Here is a 24,618-nt window from a genome sequence, read left to right on the forward strand (position 1 = left end):
TTTACATTTTTGTCATTCAGATACCAAGGAATGCTTTATTATTTTATACACCCTATGCTAGTTTGTTATATGTAGGATTCATACAATTAGAACTGGATCTTGGCATATGCTATTTGACATAAATAAACTGAGAAAATTAAAACAAAAAAGGATATTCTTACAAATGAATTGAGTGGGAAAAGGAAAAGAACTTTTCTGACTTGTAGTTGCACACATAAACACAAACCTTGTCTGGGTTATTCTGATACCTATTGTTACAGTACTTTTCAATTAATATACATTCAATAAATTAATATTTGGGATATTTGTGTGTGTACACAATTACATCACACACACATAGGACTTAGCTTATCAACTATAAATACATTTCTTTACATAACCTTTTGCAGGTTCTTAACTGTCCCAAGTGCTCCCTCCCTGATTCACTCAGAGATCCTATATTTACAGAATTATAGAATAACAGAGTTGGAAGGGATCTTGGAGGTCCAACCCCTTACTCAGGCAGGAAACCCTATACCATTTCAGACCAATGGTTGTCCAATTTCTTCTTAAAAATTGCCAGTATTGGAGCATTCACAACTTCTGGAGGCAAATTGTTCCACTGTTCTGTCAGGAAATTTCTCCTTAGTTCTAGGTTGCTTCTCTCCTTGATTAGTTTCCATCCATTGCTTCTTGTCCTGCCTTCAGGTGCTTTGGAGAATAGCTTGACTCCCTCTTCTTTGTGGCAGCCCCTTAGATATTGGAGCACTGCTATCATTTCTAATTTTATTTCTACTTTTATATGCTCACTCATGAGACTGCTTCACTACTTTTACTTTACTGTATTTAGCCTGGGGACGAGAAGAGAAAGAGGAGAAAATAGCTTCTTAAATTCCAGCGCTTTGGTCAAGCTTTCCTCACTGATTCCGTCAATCCTTCCAAACGTAGCAATCCATTAGCCAATCTGCTCTGCAGATCTCTCTTTCTAATCATGCTTGCTTTTACTGAGTCATCAAGCTGCAGATTCTTCTCTCTACCATTTCTGGATGCACAGAGGACCTCCAGCACCTCCGATCGACACAGTACAAATACAACACCAGCTACATCCAACAGTCACTAACAGCCTTTTCCATTGCCTAAGAGATCTGTTCTCTGCATATTTTCATCAAAAGGCAGATGTGTCCACTCCCAAGGGCCTTAATTAGGCAAGAAACTTCTAGGTGTTAACATGACACTTTGAACAGTGCTGGCAAATAGACAAAATCCCTAAACTTTGAGATCAATGTACAGCTCCGTACCAATCAAGACATCTTGCCTCCCTTAGTCTTTGTATTCTGTGGGTGTCTTTTCAAGGTTCATTAGCAGAGTAAGCAGTTGCTGTTTCAACAACCAAAAGTACTACTTGTCTAATCATAGACTAATATCATTAATTTCTAGAGCCCAAAGTGAATTTGGATGTATTTATGTGGCTAGATAAATAGTATGAGATTTTTATCAAACATAATTTTTTGAAACATTAATAAATTGAGTTAATGCTACGGAATTCTTACATTAATGGCTACTCTCAGGATGTACTGTATATAGCATTTATATTACACACAATCCCTTAAATACTGCTGCTTTCATAGAACTTCTAGTTTGAATAACTGTGAAATTACAGATACAAAAGCTTCCAATTTGCTAAGGAAAATTATAAATTAATTAATTTATTTCAGAAAATTTATATGTCTGCCCAACTCTCAGTCACTCTGAGCATCTTATAGAGATAAAAACCTAATATATAAAAAAGAAGGCACAATAACCTCTGCCCTCCTGGTGACAACAATCATTCACTCAATATCCTCAAAACCTTGCTTGATTATTTAATTGACATCTTTTTAGAGTTAGAGCAAAATTATATTTAGAGTTTTTCATATCAAAGAAAAAACATGCATAGATACATGCTGTCCTCAGCTTACAAGCACATTTGAGCCCAAAATGTATGTTATTAAGTAAGAAATTTGTTAAGTGAGTTTTGCCCCCACTTCATGACCTTTCTTTCCACATTTGTTAAGTAAATCACTGAAGTTGTTAAATTAGTAACATGGTTGTTAAATGAATCTGGCTTCCCCATTGATTTTGCTTGTCAGAAGGTTGCAAAAGGGGGTCATGTGACCCACCCAGGACACTGCAGCTGTCGTAAATAGGAACCAGTTGCCAAGCATGCAAACGTGACCATAGGGATGTCACAACATTCGTAAGTGTGAAAGATGGTCATAAGTCACTTTTTTCAGTGCTGTTGTAACTTTGAACAGTCACTAAACAAACCCCCGAATGAAGGCAAATATACGTGTCCCAGGATGATGTTGCAGGGTCCAATCCTAGCCGATCACAGGGATCAGAGGTTTTGTCTTCCAAGTTTTTGGACTCATGATGGAGCCCATATTCAGGGAACTTATGTCTAACCAAAAGAGAAGTTCCCTGAGGATGGGCTTCAGTACGAGTCCAAAAGCTCAGAAGACAAAACCTCTAGTCCCTGTGACCGACCCAGATTGGATCCTGCAACTAAACAGACTAAACAGTTGAGGACTACCTGCACATTCCAAAGAAATCTTTGTCTCTTAATTTAACTCTTAATTTCTTTTTTATTATTATTAATGCTTTCATTCTGTGGGGATGTTTTTGTTGATGGAAATGTTTCCATCAGTGGAGCATTGCTAACCGTTCCCCCTTGCCGTGAAGCATGGGCCTTCCAAACCTTCCCCAGAGTTCCACAAATCCTCTGCAATGGCTGCAGTGAAGCGACAAGGGAAAGAGAGGAAAGAGAGTTAGACGAGCAGAAATGTGTTTGTGCACTACTGACTTTCATTTCAGACAGTTAAAAATATTCCTGTGAATATTGATTATCAATTATATTGAGATATGAGTAAGGATAGACATTTTATGCCTGGTTAGAAGTAACATACTCTGGTCATTTCCCCTTTAGCCATTTATTTAAACTTTTAGACCAGCATTTCTCAGCCATGGCAACTTTATGCCATGTAGTCTTCAATTCTTTTTGAAGTCCACACATCTTAAAGTTGTCAAGATTGAGAAACACTGTTTTAGGCCAACCATGTCTGTGTGAAAATAATAATAATGAGGACAGGCTTTATATCACTTCAGCAATGGCTGGCTGATGCTGTAAAGACACTATAAGTCACTAGTGGGAAAATGATGTCTGTCTGACTATTGGTCCATTTAGCCCAGTATATCTACTTTGACTAGCTGTGGCTCTTCAGAGTCTTAAGGATAGGTTTCTTCCATGATCTGTTCCCTGAATCTTTGAACTGCTGATGATTGAGCCTGAGATTTTCAGTATATAAAGCAAAGCCTTTGACATTAACTGATGGTCTCTTCCAAGACAGTGTTAGAGAAACTACCATATTTCTGCTGTTTCTTCAGGACACTTCTGAACTACTTGTGTTCCTTATCAAGGGAAACTGTTGGTTTGATCTAGAAGGTCTCATTTTAGGTGTTTACTCCATAATGCTTTAGATTAATTCCAGATAATATTATTTATTATTTGTAAATAATAATGCTTATTACTGTAAATTGAAATAACATCCAACATTATATTTGACTTGTTTCAGATAATGAACACACAAGAAAACAAAAACCAACACATGTACATATGAATGGATGTAGCCCTAGCAAAAGTCATTGTAATGTTAAAGGTGCAATCCAAAATACTTGGCTGCAACTTTAACAATAGTCTAAAAAGAAACATAATGCAGAGGAAATTAAATGCAATACATTTAATGCTCATAAAGTAAAAGGCTAAGATCTTGACATTTTATATTTTGTAGTTCTACTAATGTTTATGCTAAATGGTTGAGAAATTGATAGTAAAATACATCTTGCTTTTAAATTAAGCTTTATGTTGATTATTCAGTAATGATTTAAAATGCAGCATTTCAATGTTGACAAGTAAAATGTAATACTGTTTTTCCTTCTCAGCAAGTTTTCCCCACACAAAGCTGCAGCTCCAAAAAAAAATTAGATTCTGTGATTTGGGGCTCATTTTCCTAAGTCAGTTTTTTTTTTTAGCTCTATGGCTTCAAACAAGCAAGCAAGCAAGCAAAGACACTTGCTAACTATTCAGCATTTTATTTACTACATTCTTTTTAAAATGATTGTCATATTTTGGTTAATAATATTCTTCAGTTTTGTTTCCTATTTTATTCTCTTTGTCATTTTATAAGAACTATAGTCTAAAATGCAAGTTATGGTATACTGTAAAAATAAAAGAAAAATGTTTTCACACTTCATTCAGGCCTCCAGGTCTTTGTTGATAGCAATTTACTTCCGTATACTTTGTATACATATCACCTTGAAGCAAGCAACATCCACGGATTTACAAGAAGTATTGAGTTGACCTACAGAACACAACCTGGGATACCTCTAGGAAATCTGCATTTAAATCCAGTCTTTCCTGTTGGGCCATATTCTATTTCTTTTAACTGGACAGCCTTATCAAATGACACTGGTCCAATAGAGAAATATATTTTGACATGCATTTCTTCATTTGAACACCAGTCTTGTGGCCAGCATGAAAGCTTGGGAACCTCTATAACTGTCTGGAATTTAGTTCCATTTAAAAAATACAGCTTTTATGTTCAAGCGTGTACTAGTGGAGGCTGTTTGCTAAGCCAGCAACTGTCAATAATTACTGCACAAGCTCCTCCTGAGGAGCAGCTACCTCCGGTCATACGAAATATCAGCTCTACTGAATTGGCTGTAGAATGGGTCCCACCCAGGAAAACCAATGGTAAGTTTTTGTGTTTGATTCAGCAATTTGGGGAGAATTGTACTGGATCTATATATTATCAGGATTTTTTTCCTGGAAACAGAATAAGTCCATTGAAGGCGATTAGTATAAGACTCAATGAGACTTATTTCCTCCCCCCCCCCATTTACTACTTCATTCATAGTCACCTATGGTAAGTGGGGGATAACTGAGGGGTACAGCACACACTTTGCACGTAGTTGGTCTTGATAGCTCTAGATAGGGCTGGAGAAACCAACTTGAAACTTGCTGCTAGCCAGGCCTGGAATGGATGGACCTTTGAGTTGAGTCAGTATACTAGATCCAGTGTTCTTTTGACAGTGTGTCACACATTACTAGCAACATAACTTCTCTTCCCAAATATCTAACTGCTTAATTTCTGCTTAAGAGAATGCATACTTATGGCCTATAGTTTTCAGGAGTGGAAATAAAACTCTTGGAGGTCTGCAAATAATTGTTGAGATAATGGGCAATTGGTTGCTTATATGTGTTATCTCTTGCTACCCTTAAAGACCTAAAAGAGAAAGTGTCAGCCCCACTAAGTAAAGGAAAGCAACCCTACAAGACAGCTAAAATTATTTTTATTGACAGTAGTTGTAATTACAGAATCTTGCAAGTCTGATTATGATGTACTTTCTCCTGTTTCTTAAAGTCCAGTAAATTTGGGAGGCCTGTTCTTGAGTCACTTCTGAATGTTATCTTGTTTCTCTGGATTTTTTAAAAAAACTCCTTTTGTATAGGTAACCGTCCTTGCATATTTTACTCAAAGTCATTTCTCTTATTCTCTATGGGAGGTTTCCTCCCAGTGTTGACCCTTTGCAGAGTTGGGTCTTTTCAACTGCTCCTTTCCAGAATGTATTCCCTATTATTAAATAGGAAATCATTCAATTGGACATGAAACTGTAAAGCAATTGAAAGTTAATCTCAACAGGCCTTCGCAGTCTGAAGGGCTATCTTGTCCTTCTCAGAGGCTGAAGTGTATATAGGTTATGGTTATGATTGGTCCTTAGTGTAATTGGTATTGGCACACTTCCACCAAAGAACAACTACCGGTATTCACAAATGCATCTTTGGGAAGATGAGTTAGGCAATATCCTTTAAGTCACATCAGTTTCAGCATTAGATAGTAATGACAAAAGGATAAATCTAAATATTTTCAGAGAAATATACAGTACCTGTTTTGTAAGCTGCCTGTTTTCATTTCTAGGTGTAATTATTAGGTATGAATTATATATGAAAGGAGGTGTACAATCCAATGGAAGTCATGTGCCCCCTGAGAACTGTATTTTCCAAACCAGTGGATGGTTCGATCTTCATCCAGCGGAAGAATCTCTAGATGATAAAGCTTTGATGCCACTTGTAACTAGTACTGTTGTCACTGATTTGGAGCCATTCACAGACTATGAGTTCTGTGTTTTATCAGCCAATATGGCTGGCAGCACATTTTCAAATTGGACATTGCAAAGAACAGCAGAGGCAGGTAATTATTGGAGTTTACATTAACACCTTAACCATTTAGATCAATATTTTGGAAATGGTTTTCAAACTTTTTGCTTGTTTTTTTTAAAGTAGGAGTTTAAATCTAAAATGTCTTAATTTAAGTTGATATTTTTTATTTTTTTAAGTTTTAAAATAATAATAATAATAATAATAATAATAATAATAATAACAACAACAACAACAACAACAACAACGTTGGAAGGGACCTTGGAGGTCATTGAGTCCAACCCCCTGCTCAGGCAGGCAGGAAACCCTACACCATTTCGGACAGATGGCTGTCCAGTCTCTTCTTAAAAACTTCCAGTGTTGGAGCATTCACCGCTTCTGGAGGCAGGTTGTTCCATTGGTTAATTGTTGGCAGCCTGTAATATTTTGGCTTTCAATGGAAGCCATACATGCTCCGTAATATCAAAGCTTGGTTTTACAATATAAGGTTTACAACAGGCAGATATTGATTGCTAATGACTTTATACTCATGCTTTACTTATTTTGGCTAATGATATTTAGCTGTTATTTTTTTACTATGTTCATTTAAATAAATTAAATAAATAAACCTCTGAGAGACTTACCTAAATCCACTGATTTCCATTAAATTTATACTGAACATTAATTTATGAGAATTTGCTGAGAGCTAGAATTTCTCAAAGCCAGAGAAAAAGTTACCAAGGATACAAACAAAATCCACAACTTCTGCAAGAGGGCAATTAATTCTTTATGTACCTTTGGCCTTGATTTCCTAGTTGTGCCATTTCTAGAAATCTTTAACTAAATTTGTGCCAGCTAAGGAAGGGAATCTGAATTGATAGGAAGAATGGAAAAACTAGTCTTACTGATTTTACTTTTTTGGCTGGACAAATTAAATAATGGCTTCAAGCCAAGGATTTCACTTTTGCTTGCTTGTGAAATTAAAATCTCCAGCAGATTTTTCTATAGAGTGATATATAAGAAGTGTTTCCAAAACACTGCCAATTAACGGTGCCTGTATAAGTTCTAAAATATGTGATTATCTTTTAAAAATTGGAGGTCATAAAATTAAATCATACACCAACACCAATACTCACACACACACACACACACACANGAGAGAGAGAGAGAGAGAGAGAGAGAGAGAGAGAGAGAGAGAGAGAGAGAGAGACTACTAGATAGAACTTCCAAGCTTCTCAGTAATTAAATGTACTGTACTTTGCTGAATTACTCAGCCTTCCTTTTAATCAGGTTTTCTCAGGTCAAGATAAGCCTGTGCTTTAAATGAAGCCTATATTGTGTTTAAAATTTAAGTGGTGGTTTGCACCTTATAGGAAAAAAAGATCCAAGAGTTTGCTTATAACTGGAATCATTTACTTTGAAGTTGTAGCTTTTAAAAAAACATATGAAAATTCCTTTTAGACCTGAAAATTAATTTCTACAAGCTGCTTATTTAGGAATTGGATGCAAAGAGCCATTTTATCAAGTTTAACAGATGGTATTTTACAAATATAGTGGGAAAACGTGCCTGACACATGTTGTTCATTTATTTTATGATAAATTAGCACATTTATTTGTGTTTTAGCTCCTGTATTCATGCCACTTCCATCAGTATTCCCTCTTTCACCATATTCTCTGAATGTGTCTTGGGAAAAGCCGGGAGATAATGAAGCAAGAGGAGAAGTGATGGGGTATAGCGTCAATGTAATTACCGAACAAAAAGTATTGCCAATGTTTTCTCAGGTATTATTGTTATTAGCAATCTGTTTTCTCTGCTTATTGATGTATGGATCCTCTAAAGTGGTCCCAATCTTTATGGCTATGCCAAATTGAAATTTGCCAATGGAGCAGTGCCTAGATTTATTAAAATACAGTGAGGTATCAAAGTTGTTGTGGCAAATTGCCCAAGGTGGATCTGACTATTTATCTGCATTGCTATCAAAGGGAAAGAATGATTTTTTTAAAGACTGTTCTGAAGTTAAGTTGCCCTTTGTGAATATAAATATGTGGTTTTATTCTGAAAAAATGTTCAACAAGCCCAATACGGATATATCATTTTCTATTTTTCTGGTTCTGCCTATAAGACTAGATATGGGCTGTTTTCCCCTTGCTGTTCCTTTTTTCAATTGACTACTACTNTTCTTCTTCTTCTTCTTCTTCTTCTTCTTCTTCTTCTTCTTCTTCTTCTTCTTCTTCTTCTTCTTCTTCTTCTTCTTCTTCTTCTTCTTCTTCTTCTTCTTCTTCTTCTTCTTCTTCTTCTTCTTCTTCTTCTTCTTCTTCTTCTTCTTCTTCTTCTTCTTCTTCTTCTTCCTTCTTCCTTCTTCCTTCTTCCTTCTTCATATTATTATTATTATTATTATTGTTGTTGTTGTTGTTGTTGTTGTTGTTGATGATGATGATGATGATGCTTGGTTGCACAGTCAGCTAGATGTTTAGATTGGGTTTGGCAGTTTTAATCAACTTATTACATTTTTCCTAAGGACCTGGAATAGGCTAATGGTTTGATGGTGTAAAAAGGCTAATAGGCTAATGGTTTGATGGTGTAAAAAGTATTGTCACAGGATGTAAGCTGTTCCAAGTAGTGCTGCCTTTTGCAATTGACTGATAATGATTTTATTAATGCTGATGGCATTCAAGTATTCTATTACCATTTTCTTGCTTATTTTGATTTTTGTTTCCAATTTGTCTTTTGCAGTGGTTTTTTTGGTATGTTGGGCTATGGTTTCTTTTTGTGTGAAGACTGATGTAAAATCTGAATTAAGCAGCTCTGCTTTCTCCCTGTTGCCTGTTATTTTCTTGCCATCTTCTCTCTTTAGTGGACCTACAGTGTCCTTAACTTTTTTCTTGTTGTTAATATGTTGGAAGAAACTTTTTTTTATTATCCTTGATTTCTGTTGAAAGTCTTTGTTCATTCTGAGCCTTTGTTTTCCTGACTTCATCTTTACATGTTCTGGCTTTCTGCTGATAATCGGCCTTAGTTATATGCCCCTCTTTCCATTTTTTGTATTTGTCCTTTTTGTCTTTCAGTTTGTCAGAGAGATCTTTGTGCAGCCATTCTGGTTTCTTCTTGAATTTCTTGTTTTTCTTTTTCAGTGATATTGTACTGGTCTGGGCTTTTATGATTGCATTTTTGAGAGTCTCCCACGCTTCTTGGGTTGTTTTCTGCTTTAGGATTTTCATCCATGGGATCTTTCCTAGGTTCTCTCTGAGTTTGTTAAAGTCAGCTCTTTTGAAGTTCAAGACACTGGTTGGATTGTTTTCTATTGCTAGTGTTTGCATTATATTAAATTCCAGTATGATGTGGTCACTTTCGCCCAAGATTCTGGCAACTTCAACTCCCTCTATCACTTCTTCTCTATTAGTTAGAATTGAAGTCTCCCATTACTATTGTGGTATGCTTCCTACATACATTTGTTAACTACTTGACAAAGAGTTCTTCTATTTTTTTTATTGGTTGGATAGTCTGTAATATACACCTATGGTAATGTCACTTTTTTCCTCTTTTATATTGACTCATATGCATTCTAGAGAGATTTTATCTATGATGATGTGCATTTCTGTAGATATGTAGCATTCTCTTACATATAGTGCAACTCCCCCTCCTCTTTTTGTAGACCTGTTTCTTTTGAACAATTTGTATCCATCCATCAGTCCATTCCATTCATGGGTTTCATCCCACCAGGTTTCTGTAATATCAACTATGTTATACCCTCCCTCCTGGATTATTGCTTCTAGTTCGTCCTGTTTGTTCCCCAAGCTTTGAGCATTTGTATATAAGCATTTAAGGCTTTAATTTCTCTGTTGTTTTGGGATTGCACTCAAGGTGCCTGTTACTACTGGCATTACCTTTGGTTTCTTTTGCCATAGTTATTCTATTTCCATCTGCAAGTCTTTGCATTTTTCTCCAGTTCTTTCTCTTCTAGTCTGCTTTCTCTAAGTATTGCCATGTCCATTATTCAGACTTCCTTTTTTTCTTTCTTACTGATAGCTATGAAATCTGGCGTGTTATTTAGCAGGTACCTGTCTGTTTGAATTCTGAAGTCTCAGAGCAATTTAGCTTCATTTTCTATGAATTTCTCTATTTTATGGTCCCACCAGTTCTTGCTTGCAGGAATATTGTATTTATTGTAGATCTTCCAATGCACCATTGTTGCTAGTTTGTCGTACTGTTGTTTGTAGTCAGTCTATGCTATCTTCTTATAGCAGCTAACTAGATTGTCTACTGTTTTTTCAGCTTCTTTGCAATTGTGGTATTTGCTGTTTATAGTTGTCTTCTCAATATTATTATTTTATGCAAATTTTAATTCATAGCTGTTGTGAAACTTGAAAAGCATTATTCTCATAGCAAAAAATAAAATTGCTAACAACCTAACATTTCCTTGAAATCATGCTGTTAAAGTATTCTTTTTGGGTTTGAACAATTAAAATGTTCATTCTCTTTTTAATTAATGATTCTCCCAGGACTTTTCATACAAGGCAGCTCCATTGACGTAGAATATGGTATTATTCTCTAAGTGCCTTCGTATGTTAATGGTAGAGGTGCAGGGATTTTATTAAGGAACCTTCTGGAAAAAATACCTAAGGGAACACTGGATCCAATATATGCACATTGTTCCCAATGATTTGTCAGACTTTCAGTCTAAAATGATATGCACTTAATGGTATTGATGATGTAAGCTCACCTTTTTGAATAGGTGGTAAAAAGGTTTTCTCAGTATAATTGAATAAACTTTTTTTATTCAATAGTTCTCCTTCTTTCCATTTTAATGCTTTTCATTTAAGGTATTTTAAGGTAAAAATACTTTTCTGATGCTGTCCCTCTTGATTGTAATATATAGTAATGATAACTTTTCCTATTTAAAAGGCAGCATGTCCTCATTTTAAAATATTTTCTAGCTTTGTCTGATTCCAATGCAAGTTGGTTAGATTTCATCACATAATAGTGATACCACTCTCTTGCATAATCTGTACAGTTTGCACAAATAATTCCTCTCTTCTACAGCTTTATGAGGCAATAATTTTTCCCCTCATTTGTCTACTCAGGAACTGGATTATTACCTCATAAAGTATCATGATGAACGTATTATAATTTAATTCTATAGCATGTTGAACTTTTTTTCTTCAAAATATTGCTAGTTCTGCTAATGGTGCTTGGCAAACCCTGGCCAACCAATTACTTATTGTTAAATATACTATCATACTCATATAAAGTAAGAAAAGCGTTCCCAGACTAGAACATCCTGAGTCTCTTTATTTTGCAGACTTTGTATGTTGCTGAAGCCCATGAGCAATCCTATGTAGCGATTGGACTGGAACCATACAGAATGTACTCGTTTACCATTACTCTCTGCAATCGAATTGGATGTGTCGACAGTAAGCCCGGAATTGGACAAACGTTAGCTGCTGGTAAGGGAAAAGAGAAAGTGTAAAGCTAGCTCATAATTTTCTAAAGAGGTGATTAGGCATAGTCAGAGATGCTGTATTATGCTTTTATTATGTGACTGATTAATTGCAAGTTAAAAAAATATAGTGTATTTTCTACATTTTTTTCTTCCATTCAGTTCCATCTGATTCTTGAAGACTACCTGGAAAATAAATACCCTGTGGTTTTCTTGGCAAGGTTTTTTTTTGAAGTGGTTTGCTATTGCCTCCTTCCTAGGGCCAAGAGAAAGTGACTGGCCAAGGTCACCCAATTGGCTTTGTGCCTAAGGTGGGACTAGATTTATAATAAACTAGAAAGATTTAATTAAGCCTTTTTCTTAATTAAGTCAATTATCCTGTTTTTTAATGTTTCCTACAAAGGTTGCTAGCGGTAGTGATCATATCGATAGATAACTGCATACCACATAAATTAATATGCAGCCCTTCTACAACAACTTGCTTCCTTTGGATGTCTATTGTGATATCATGGCAAAAATCATACAACACTGGTGTTACTTTGTTGCAGCAAATTCAGCAGGTAGATTTAGTCAGATTTACAGGGATATTTATGCTGTCAGCTAATAGAGCTTATTCTGGTGCTTTTTCTATCAATCATTGTTATATAGGAAGCTACCTATTTGCCCATTTGAACTTGTTATTTTACTTGGAGATGCTGGGATTGAACCTGTGCCCCTCTACTTGAAAACAAATGAGTGTGCTTTTATTGAGTTATAGCAATCAATAAAGGTAACTTAAAACTTATCTTTTCCTGTGAATATAATGGTTAACTCCTCTATTTTGGCAGGCCTTCATTTGTTTTAACCATGCCACAGAAATCTAGATAAAGTTAAGGTATAAACCATGTTTCACAAAGCATCATAGCTAAACCAAAAGTAACAAAACAATACTGTGGCTTAATGCAGTGTCAAAATCCAGGTATATATGACCTTGACAGGAAGGAGCTTCTTGTAAATTAGCTTTTATACAGTAGTGGCCAAAATTGTGGAAACCTTTTGGGAAAAGTGTACAGTAGAAATGCCACCTTTGATTAAGTTTCCACCATTTTTTCTTCTAATTTCTTTATAACTGTAGCCTTGTTCACTTAATAATACTATTTTACATCACTTTCTGGGCAACCAGTCAACTCTTTGCACCATTACTTTAATTTTATTATGTTTTACAAGCTCATTAAATGAAAGAACACACAAAAATCCCAACCAACTTGATAGCGATCACATAACACACTGACAAATGTCTTCCTCTCAGCTTCAATACATGACATCAATAACTGAATCCTACTGTGATCTGATAGCCTCATTGCCAAAAAAGATGACACCTGATTGGTTCTCTAAACACTCATGCTCATTGGCTACAATCAGATGAAGGAAAGCTACCTGATATCAACCTAAGTAAGTTGTGCTTCCTTTTTCTGGTTATTTGGCTATAATTTTTCATAGAATACAGTACAGATAATTGAACAAACTTTGTTGCATTATATTCTTGATTAAATTATCTTTCCATTGACATATAATTTTATGGTACTACTCCAAAAAAGTGGTGTTATTAGCCATCAAACCTCAAAAATACACTTTTCCCAAAAAGTTTCCACAATTTTGGCCACTATTGTATTTGAAGTAGAAGTCAACACTGTGACATATATTTTAAAGTACATTATTATTTCCTGTCTTGTCTCCAGAAGCTCAAAGTGACATGTTTAGCATTTTCTCCTCCTTTTCCTCACAAAATAACTATACAATGAGATTATTTGGGCTGAAAGACAGTAACAAACCTAAAGTTGTCACTGAGTTTCCATAACTCAATGATGTTAACTTACGTTTGCTCAGTCCTACTTCAGCATTTTAATTATACATTGTATTGCTGCTTATGTTGAACACTATATAAATACTGAACACATTTTTCTTTTTTGTAGCAATTTCTTGTCTTCGCATTGTATCCCATGCATCTTTTTTACTTTGGATGTTGCCTGTCATTTTTAATATATATATTTAGTTTTTTGTATTTTATTTACAAATATTTAAGAATATTAAACACTTTGTATATGCAATGTTACTTATTTGATATTAGATGAAAGTTATTTTTTCCTACCCTAGATTGAACTATTTCCTCACAACATATTAAGTCTCCCAAAATAATAGTTTTTATCCCTTGCTACACAAATTCAGTGGGATTATAACTGAATATATAAGAATATGATTCCAATCATAGGCATTGGCAAATAGAGTAACTATGATTGTGAAAAATGACATACTTTCAATAGGATGCAACTTTGTACATCATAATCTTATAACGTTCAATTTATTTTATTACTTTACATCCTTTTCTATGGTAAGAGAAGATTCTCTTTGTCATAGTGAATAAGTAGTATACTTTTTATTTGGAGATTGCTGTTTAGTCTTTCAGTCAAGTTAATCATTATATATAGAAAATTAGCATCTCAAAGAAAAGGCAACTTTTCTTTTTGCATAGAAGAGTTTGTGGGACTTTGGTAAGAAAAGTACAATACTGAAATACTATAGTCCCCGAACAGCTTTGCTACTGATGGTCCCTCCCTCCATTTTAATTGGGCAAGTAGGAAGCTACAATTCATATCATTCTTGAACCTAATGTCAGTTTTCTGAATTTCCACAGCTGAGCAGCTGAAAAGTAACTAATGCAATTTATATAGGATCTTTATTAAAGAAGAAGCTTCCTTACCTGTGTGTCATTTTAAAAATCTGAATTGTTCATTGAAACCTGACAGCCTGTTGACTTCTTCAAAATTAATTTCTTTCAAGCAACAAATGAACATCTTAACTTTAATTATGATGCACAAGAAAAAAGCAATTAACAAGTATATATAAACCCTTCCCACCTCTATGGGTGGTATGTGCCTTTTTCAATGTTGGATCTTCTACCAGATGCCCGGCAGTTTGAGTGTTAATCTAGGACTTCCTAGCACTTGCTCCTCTGGACACAGAGTTCTGATGTTGCTCCTCAGATCTCTTGGAGTCACTGTCCCAACTCAGGAGTCACAGCGTCAAGTGCTGCTACCTCCACTGGTATCACTTTGGCCTTTATTTTTCCATATCCTCCCTAGTTCCTCCTTCAGGCCCTGGTACTTCTTCAGCTTCTCATACTCCTTCCTGATTTTGCTGTTCCTTGTTGCCCCTACATCTGTCATCATCTCTGCTGTCTTGTGATCCTTGTCTACTACCATGATGTCTAGTACTTGGCCAGTACCTGTCTGAGCATATAACCTACAAACTAATACGAATAATATCAGAGAAAAACATCTGAGTTTTTCCAAAAACTTCCTTATTCACACAGGTTGATTAGGCTATTTCCCCCATTCCCTTAGTAGAGAAAGTAAAGATAGAAGTGTAGAGAAAAAGATTTTGATGTTTTATTAAAATCAAGAAGCATTGGGAGTCAGTAGCATCTCTTGTATACAGGCTCTGGACCTTCTAGTAGGTAATACTATCATATGTATTTAATCTATTTTTTTTCATTCTTACATATTTTCTTTCTTATCTATCTGTTTTTTAAATTGGAAATATCGGACAAAAATTACACTATTGTAATTTCTGACATGAAAGTAATTTCATAAAAAGTGATAAGCAATAGCCATGAAATCCGAGTAATTATTTTTCAATGAAAAATCACCAAATATCACTATTAAAATCAGGTCTGAAGTTCATGCAATTCTTCCTACTGTCTGTGCTGCCAGTGGGAACAGCTGGTGGCTGAGGGAAGATAACCATTTAGTTATTGTCTCTTGCTCATGTGTCAAAATAAAAGTGAATATTTAGACATGCAGGGGGGCTGACAGGTCCATCTGTGTTGGTATTGCCACAAAAAAATATGCACAAATAGGAGTATTGTCACAACCAAGCTAGGAAAGAACTTGTGTAATGTTTGTGAATATTTCTCTTTCCTTGGTTTGCATTGTCATGAAGACTGGGGTCTTAGCATGAGAATATACTATTAATATTTTACGGAACTTATTTCAAGTATTAAGAGAAATAACAATAAAATAATACAAAATCATTCCTATACAGTATGCAGAATATACAAACAGAATTCTTATACCTGAATTACAAGCAAATGTCCAAATTCCCACTGCTGCTTAACAATCTGTTCATCCTCATGTATTTGTTTTTCTAGGTATTCATCATTGCCAGTGAAGCTATGGAGTAGCACACATAAGCGACCATTAATTTAAAATACTGTAAAAACTTTAAATGGCCTGTATCTAATAGACTTCCTTTATGTGAACCTGAAATAAACAATGTTATTGATTAGATAGTCCTGCCATTGCAATTCTGAATCGATGAACTAAACATTTAGAGGTCATTCAATTGAATGATACTATAGCGAGAGAGAAAAACCCGAGACACACCTCAGTGCTACTATCAACTCATGCTGATTATGTTTATCCTTTGAAACTAATAACACAGATTATATTTTTAGGGAAACTCATGGCTAATTCTGGTCTAATCATGAGCAAGCAATAAAGATTAGGCAAACAAAAACAACAACCTGGTAAGGTAGCTACAGTTTAGTAAATCAGCCAAGATACTACTGAATTGGCTCTTTTCTTGATCAAAATTGCTCTTAGAAAGTAAAAAATACATAATAAGCTGCAAACCAATACATAGGCTTTAGATTAGTTGTATTTGTGCAATTCCACATTCTTCCATACTGACTTTCAGCTCTATTGATACATAGCTGAAGGGTTATAACATCCTTCTGAGAATTTAATGTAGTTCAGATAATCATTACAGTATCTGTTAAATTAATGGAGAATGCTTAAAGGCTATTTGTCAAAGCAGTTATATATAATCTCCAGTAAACCATTCTGTTCTAGATTGCAGCCAGTAGTAAGAAAGGATCAGATTCCTTTCAGACTTGCTTGTGGTCAATATGACAGATAGTGGAGTAGTTTCATAGATTAAAAATGTTTAATCTAATCCACCAGGTCTCTTCCTATCATCTTAAATTTATATCCAGGCATTTTTGGCTCCTCGGGGTTATCTATACAAATTTTAATTTTTAATGTCTTTTAAATTACTTCTTTTGTCAATCTTGTTTAACTCAGAGGGAATTTAGAAAGAAATATTTTGAACATCATGTACTTTGGAAAAGTATATGCCACTGATCAAAACCATGTGCTTTTCCTGTCTTATAATGATTACTAAACATAATACTCTATCACAGTCTTTAAAATCACTCATAATTAACTAACTAGTAATTAGTGGTACATTAGATTTTCCGTTCTCTGTAAAAAGTAAAACAGGCAGCCTGTTTTCCTCTGGTTTGAAAATATGCAATGCTTGCATTCAACTACATAAAAATCTGTCATTGTGAATGGGACCCAAAGAGATTAAACAAGTACTCTTAATATGTTAATGTATTATTTTAATTACAGCAATTTTGTATATATAGTCATTAGTGTATACTAATATTTTTGTACCTTTTCATTCATAATGCATAAACCAATCATCCCCTTCTTTCTTTGCACTTGCTGGGGGAGGGTGTTTGTTGTTGCTGCTTTCATAACGTATTGTTTGTTCTTACTGTAGATATGAAATCATTTTGTTCACTTCTGTCTTAAGTAACCCCTCATTAAGTCAATCATTTTGAGTCCTATGCTGAAAAATGAAAAACTGGCATATAAGTACAGCATTCCATATTATGTACGGGTATATACGTATATTGACATATGCCAATGCATATATACATGTGCTCAGACATGGACATGTCCATGTGCTCCTCTCTTCTCTCTTTAAACAATCACAGAACACACTAAAATGCCTTTTACAAATGTGTCTCATGTTTGCCATCTTCAATTAGTCTCCCTTCTTTGAATTTAACTTCACTCGTGGCTCATCTACTAGCATGACATCTACACTCATGAATGTGAAGGTGATGCTAAGACCTAAACAGTAGTGATAAGAGAAGAGCATAAATGAAGAATTGAAGCTTCTTTAGGAAGCTAGAGATCAAAGTAAAATACATCAGTTTCATTTTTGATGAAAACCCACAGACAGCATTAGAAATTGTGTGATAATTTTGCTTGGTTAATCTTCCCATTATTTATTTCAAGACTATAGGCACTATGTTACAATTAGAGACATGAAGCATAATCTGAGAAATTTAGATATGACAGATTACTTAAATAACTTGTGAGATAAACTGTAACTGCTCAGTTTTTTCTCTTGCCAGAAATTCTCTGGCTACAAATTGGATGCTCTTTCTCCACCACTGTAAGAGCCAAAACTTATTTATTTGTTCTCCCCAAAGGAACATATTTCACTCCTTATTGTGCAAATTATTCTGTTGTCAGTATGTCAAATTTGCATGGTCTTTAGGCTGAGTTTAAGTTGTATTTCTCTTGATTAAAAGCTTTTGGTTCAAAGCAATACTTTTTAATTGCCTAATGATATAAGTCACTTCTTAGGAAAGAGCCATGCATTTAGGAGTTCATTTGCAATATAACTGAAAAATTCATTGCATGGCAGTAAAACAATTTACTGTTAATTACAAGGAGAAGAATTTGCTGTACCATGCTCACAGATTGCCATGAATCATGCAGCACTCCTAGAGATTTATAACAGATGTGTAAGTGGGATGAATTAGCAGGGTTTAATAACAGAGACACAAATCATGCAGACTTCAAGGAGCTTTAATTGATATACTAGAATGTGACGGGCATGAATCACTCAGCCATTCAACAGCTCTGTAACATATGGTCAGCTCAATATGCTGCATCTTAAATCGGTTGGTGAGTTGTTGGTTGTCCCATATGGTGGAAGCAATATATTTTTAAGGACTTTAAAAAAAAAAAACCACCATCACATTTACTTTTTTAAAAAATAAAATATGATTCAATATGCTCATAATAAGGTGAACTCTTAAAACTTGTTATGTATGTTTAAGGCATATTATATACAAATTCTGTAAACAGATTTTCTGAAAGAGCTGCTTGAAAGATTGCAGTTTTCAATGGAAACATGTAGTTTTAATCATTCTATATACAAAATGTATACCTTACTAAACCCGAGTTTCTTGCCAATGCTTTATCTAAACTCACCTGTCCCTTCTCTACTAGAAGAATTTGTATCATGAAGGAGTTCCAGGGAGAAGAGCTAACATACATACTTACCATTGCAGCAATCTCACTTTACAGTCTAGATCAGTCTTTCTCAACCTCAGCAACTTTAAGATGTATGGACTCCCCAGGCTGGGTGGAAAGTTCTGGGAGTTGAAGTCCATACATCTTAAAGTTGCTGAGGTTGAGAAAGACTGATCTAGATGTTTAAGCACTGCTGCAAAAATTGGACTTAATTTTCTACTATATATAGCTCCCTTTCACTTGTATGACATTTTTATGATTGCTTATTGTTGGGTTTCAGCATTTATGTTAGCATTTTATTATGGTCTTTCAATTTATTTCACTTTTAAAATTCTGCATTGTTTTAAACTATTCCATAAAATTTCAATATACTATTAGAATGTTGTATTTTAAATACAGTACAACCACAGTTTCAGATTAAGGGAAGAGGTTTCTTTTAAATGTGAAATCTGTTGAATCTGGGTCCTTTAAATTAATGTTTTCCTGGAAATGCTTACTCTATTGCTGACTAACGTTTCCTTGTCTGAAGTGCTGAACCCAATCTATACAGTCAGGCCTAATGATCAACCTCGCTAGGTTAATGTGAAGTCAGCTGGGATGATGGAGACCTTACATTGCTTAAAACATTCCTGGGATATAACAATAGTCAAATCTCTCGAGTGAATGAGTGATCTTCCACTCTCTGGGCAAGCCTCCAATTACACATTTGCTTACAAAGTGAAATTGTGCATGAGACACAAATGCTGTTTTTTAAAAATGGATAACCCTACATGTCACTATTCAAAAGGTTGAAATTATAATGAGCAGTTGGCAAAGCATAAATGAGACTGTATCTTCATGAATGTTACTCAAGGTTCTACTAGAAATGTAGCTATTTAGAAATTTGATGAAAGAGGAAACTTTAAGAAGCATATTTTTTGAGATAAAGCCAAGAGCACTAAGTGCTACCTGTATAATATTTCACTGAGGGGTTCCTTTTAGTATAAATGCATGAAAGAAAAGTAGACCAGTAAAGATTTAGTAACTCTAATACAGATGCATTTTTATTAGCTTTAAAACCTGACATGCTATAGGAAAGCTTTAGCAGCTGCATTAGTAAACCTGACAGATTTGCAAAAAGAATTCACTATCTTTAGAAGCACGGTTGCCAGAATTTAATGTCAACAATTAAAATTTATTTTGATCCTCACCTAGTGTTTATTACTGTTTGTATACACAACAGACCTTACTAATACAGTGATGCACTATTAGATGGAAATACCATCTGTTCACAGTGAAATGTTGGCATCTGTCTTAGTTTCTAAAGCTAAAATGATATTGGTTCAAACAAAACAAAGTTAACTGCTCTTTACTTATCGACAATTACATTTTTCTTTCATGCATGCAGATATAATGTGCTCACGCAGAGACTTGCACACAAACATATTCATGGAAGGCTTTATCTTTTTTAAAAAATACTAAGCTATAAAATGATAGCTATACTTGATGTATCTTTAATATGAAACTGTATGGATTGTCTGTTGTTTTGATTTTTTGGGCATTCTCTTGTAATGGCAGACAGTGTAATAAATGTTTAATGTTTGAATGCTTTAGTTTGTGAATTATATTTTTTTACTGAGGAAATTTTAAAAGCCTGATATACTTAAAGTATGCAAAAATACAATTTAGTCTATTAAAACAAAAATGCTTTTATAGATGTACTATCTATAAAAGATCAGAATAAATTTACAGTAAATTAATAAAATGATAATTGCAACAGGTATCAGTCATAACTTTAGCAAACATATATTGTGGCTGTTAGCTTCTATTGTATATTGCATAAACAGTGATATAGAAATACATGCTATTTATTTATTGTCTAAAGGTTTCCCCCCCCTCCACGCACACATGTGATTTGTTGATGTGTAAATTTCAGAAGAATTCTTTATGTTAGGGCACATACATCGTGAATAATAAAAAACATGGTGTTTACAATTCTAATCTTCAACTAAAGGGATTGCTTTCTATTTCATATAGTATGAAATAATATTACTATTTAATATAGTACTATTTAATATATGTACCACAGTGCATTAACTGTAACTAGTACATTTATTTGTGCTGGAGTAGACTTGAAAATGATTAAAAAATCAATATTTTCCTGTCAAGGAAGTAAATGTTACAATGCATCTAAATAATTAAGTGCGCAAGTGCCATAAAAGCTTCAACTTTGGATAGGGAAGATGCTATAATTACAGTATAAGCCTCTCCAATTTATTATGAGAATTTATTTAAGGAAGATTTGCCGTTTGTTCTAAAGATGGCTATGTGTATTCATTTTAGGCAATAATTAATTTTACTGTTCTGTTTTAGTAGTTAGAAGCTGAATTGGAATATTAAATCCTGGCAGTTGCATTCAAAATGCTGACATAGCTGAATAACTCCAAAGGTGAAATTCCAATTGTAAAGTCCATGTTTTCTTTTGAAACCTGTGCATTAATGCTGCATTTCATTAGTGCTCAGTGCTACTTATGTGGGAAGACTTTTAACCTCACATGCCAGAACTTCAATTTCAACACAGTAAATTTTGACTAAAGCAGTATGATACTAATGAAGTCTAAATGATATCTGAACAAGAATTTATAATGCATAGCTTTTTTGACTCCCATCTTTTCCTTTATCTTAAAGTAATCTTTCTTCACACTATAGAAAAAATAATAGCAGTACATTAGATGTTCATATAAAATGCAAAAAAAATGTTTATGGTTTTATATACCAAACACTTTAAAGGTGTATTATTAATTTATTATGAACAAAGATCTTGCTGTTAACTCTTACACAATGCCCTGAATGAATTTACAGGATGCATATTTTACTTCACATTCTCTAAATGAATTATGTGCTGTATGATAACGGAAGCACCTGACTTTGATATATGTGGCATAGTTTAAGATTCCTCATGCAGAAAGCACCATTGCAGAGTAAATTTACAAAGTAACACTTGCTTAGAATTCACAATGGAACTTTATATCTGCAGGGATCTTTATATCTGCAGGGATTATAATGCATTCAATAGGAAAAGTGCTATTGTATGTTGCAATTATCCATATAATTGTCAACATAATCTGCCACACCCAGACGCAGAAAGCTTCAATTGGTGGTTGCATAGAGAATGTGGTGAAGCCTTGAAAGGTGATTTTGTTTATATAACCTGTAAAAAAATATGTTCACCAAAATACGAAAATACTTATTTTGCTCTTTTACCAAGCTCATACTGCATATGCTGTCCAGACGATTAACAGACAAAGCACATTAATAAATGATTTCCAGGCAGGGCACAATTTTTCTTAATAACATTCATATATGCATATACATGCAAAAGTATTATGTGGTACGCAGCTATGATCATTCCCAGTCCAGTTGCAGTACTTTCAAGTGAGAAATTATCCATCGGACCTGAGCTTAGATTTTCAATTTCCCACATTAGTGTTTATTCACTATCATGACTGCAGATAATGTAATTTGCCATTTAAGGAGAGAAAAGTCTGTGCAAAAAAATCTTATAGGTTTTTTTCATTTTAGCCAAGTTATATGTGCATGCATATTTGAAACACAGGCAAATGCTATGTATTCATAGTACATCCAAGTATGTAGACTTTTGCATCTATAAAGGCTTCTTATGGTGAAGTTTCTATCTTTAGAATTAATGTATACTAGCTCAGTTTGGTTTTTTTATTACTATTATTCAGTTTAAGATAGCACTATTGTGTTCTAACAAAGGAATAAACTACACCAATGCCAAGTCAATAATCACGTCATATTTGTGAGTCTTTTCTGCAAATATCATTGTATCTTCTTGTTCAAAGGAATTAATTTCTGCCATAATGTTTGCATTGTTTTTATGATATTAATGCGAAAATAATTTGCAAACAGTAAAAGAAAAAGCTAGGAGTGCTGTTCACTTAAACAAACAATTGGCAGATCGTATTTTTTCATTTTTAACAGTTTAAATATTATGTACAGTGGTATGACTACATAAAAATCTAAGGGATTTGAAACTAGATTGTGAATAGTTCCTTTGGTAATACTTTTTAGTACAAAGCATTAATTTCTTTTCTTTTCTTTCTTTCTTTCTTTCTTTCTTTCTTTCTTTCTTTCTTTCTTTCTTTCTTTCTTTCTTTCTTTCTTTCTTTCTTTCTTTCTTTCCAAATAGCTCCAGTTCAGCTAATAGCACCTAACACTGAAGGAATTAACAGCACTGTAATAAAGATAACTTGGTATGAGCCTGAAGAACTTAATGGACCTCCTCCAGTTTATCAACTGGAAAGAATAGATATATCCTTAGCAACATCAGATGTAAATGTAAAGAAAGGAACCCGTTTCCCAGGAAATGGGTATTACAAGTTTCCAAATTCTATGTTGCCTACAAACACCTACTTTACAGGTAAGGAAATTTCATTCATTCATTCATTCATTTTCTATAGCCATCCATCTCAGTCAATGATCCTGGGCAGCTTACAATTCAAAACTATATTATAACCAAACTACTAAAAACATTTTAAAATGACAAAAACTATGGGAACATCCAAAATAAATATATATATATATATAGCAGCCAAGATACTTGGCCAGTTATCAATACAGCCAGGAAACAGGGCCATTGACACATTCAGCTCTCCAAGCTTGGGAACATAGTCGGCCTTACAATAGGTTAACAGGATTGGGACCATTCTACTTTCCAAAGAGGATGTTTTACAGTTCTCTGCCACTGTGGAAAAAGGCCATTTTCTAGACCCTGCCAGCTGATATTCTTTGGCTGAAGGGATCTGCAGTATGTCCATTCTACTACATCTGTTTGGACAGGTAGAGACTCTTGGAAAAAGGTGATCCCCCTGCCCCCAAACCATAGTCTATACTATGTTTATTTCAAAACACTTTGGGGTACATTCTGATGGACATTTTCTTTGGATGGATTTCCTCCGGATTTGCTATTTTACTTTTCACTTTTTTCCCACATAAATCAATATTGTTTTTTAGAATGCCACTCTTCAGAATTCTTTTTATGTATCTTAATTTCTGGTGTGAGAACATATGGCATTATTTGTTCACCAAAGAAAAGCAAGTACTCTTCATCAGTGACATTTAATTGCACATGATATTTTTGTAAGTTCATACTACAGCTCAATTGGTAAGGGATTTGGGGAATTTTTGCACAGCAGTCTTTAGGGACAGTTGTTTCTACCTCTGTCCCAGCAGGCAAATCTCAAGTCAATATTTCATTCTTTTGCAAGGATACTGGAAGTCTACTTAGCCAGGCACAAATTTCTCTTTTTTTTCCTATATGTTAATAGTATTCCATGGATCACAGGAATTATACAATGCCCATCTTTTAATTGGATTAGAGGAGAGTTGCATGCTGATTTTGACAGCTTTGAAATGTAAACTTTGCATACTTAAGGGGTCGTACTGATGTTTCAGTATCATTAGAATAGAATAACGGAATAGAATACAATATTAACTTTATTGTCACTTTGAATGTATACTAATCGGCATACATTAAAATGAAATTTCACTGCATACAGCTCTCAAATGGTCACCACCAATATACACTACATAAATATGACAAAAATAAATAAATACAGAATTATGCACATACCCATATATATTATATGACACAGAGAAACAACACAGTCTAGTTCGAATTATGTATGCATTTGCAAGGCGAGAAAAATGAATATTGTGAGTTTACCAGATGGATGGCATAGGGAATAAAGCTATTACAGAATTGGGTAGTCCTGCTAGAAATACTTCAAAACCTCCTCCCAGAGGGGAG

At 34.3% G+C, this 24,618-nt stretch overlaps 1 protein-coding gene across 1 annotated transcript in view; it reads left to right on the plus strand.

Moving 5' to 3' along the window:
• The window catches only part of LOC107293460 (usherin-like), a gene marked incomplete at its 3' end in the record, with an annotated part of 212,151 nt that overhangs the window by 100,995 nt on the left and 86,538 nt on the right, over positions 1–24,618 (plus strand). Inside the window, exons 16-20 of the mRNA XM_015822612.1 lie at positions 4,274–4,768; positions 5,994–6,266; positions 7,836–7,993; positions 11,512–11,656; positions 22,999–23,229. Of these exons, the coding sequence (XP_015678098.1) occupies positions 4,274–4,768; positions 5,994–6,266; positions 7,836–7,993; positions 11,512–11,656; positions 22,999–23,229 (1,302 nt within the window). The remainder of the gene's footprint in view (positions 1–4,273; positions 4,769–5,993; positions 6,267–7,835; positions 7,994–11,511; positions 11,657–22,998; positions 23,230–24,618) is intronic.

This window comes from Protobothrops mucrosquamatus, unplaced genomic scaffold (assembly GCF_001527695.2).
Source record: "Protobothrops mucrosquamatus isolate PMUCROS unplaced genomic scaffold, P.Mucros_1.0 scaffold1626, whole genome shotgun sequence".
Lineage (NCBI taxonomy): Eukaryota > Metazoa > Chordata > Lepidosauria > Squamata > Viperidae > Protobothrops > Protobothrops mucrosquamatus.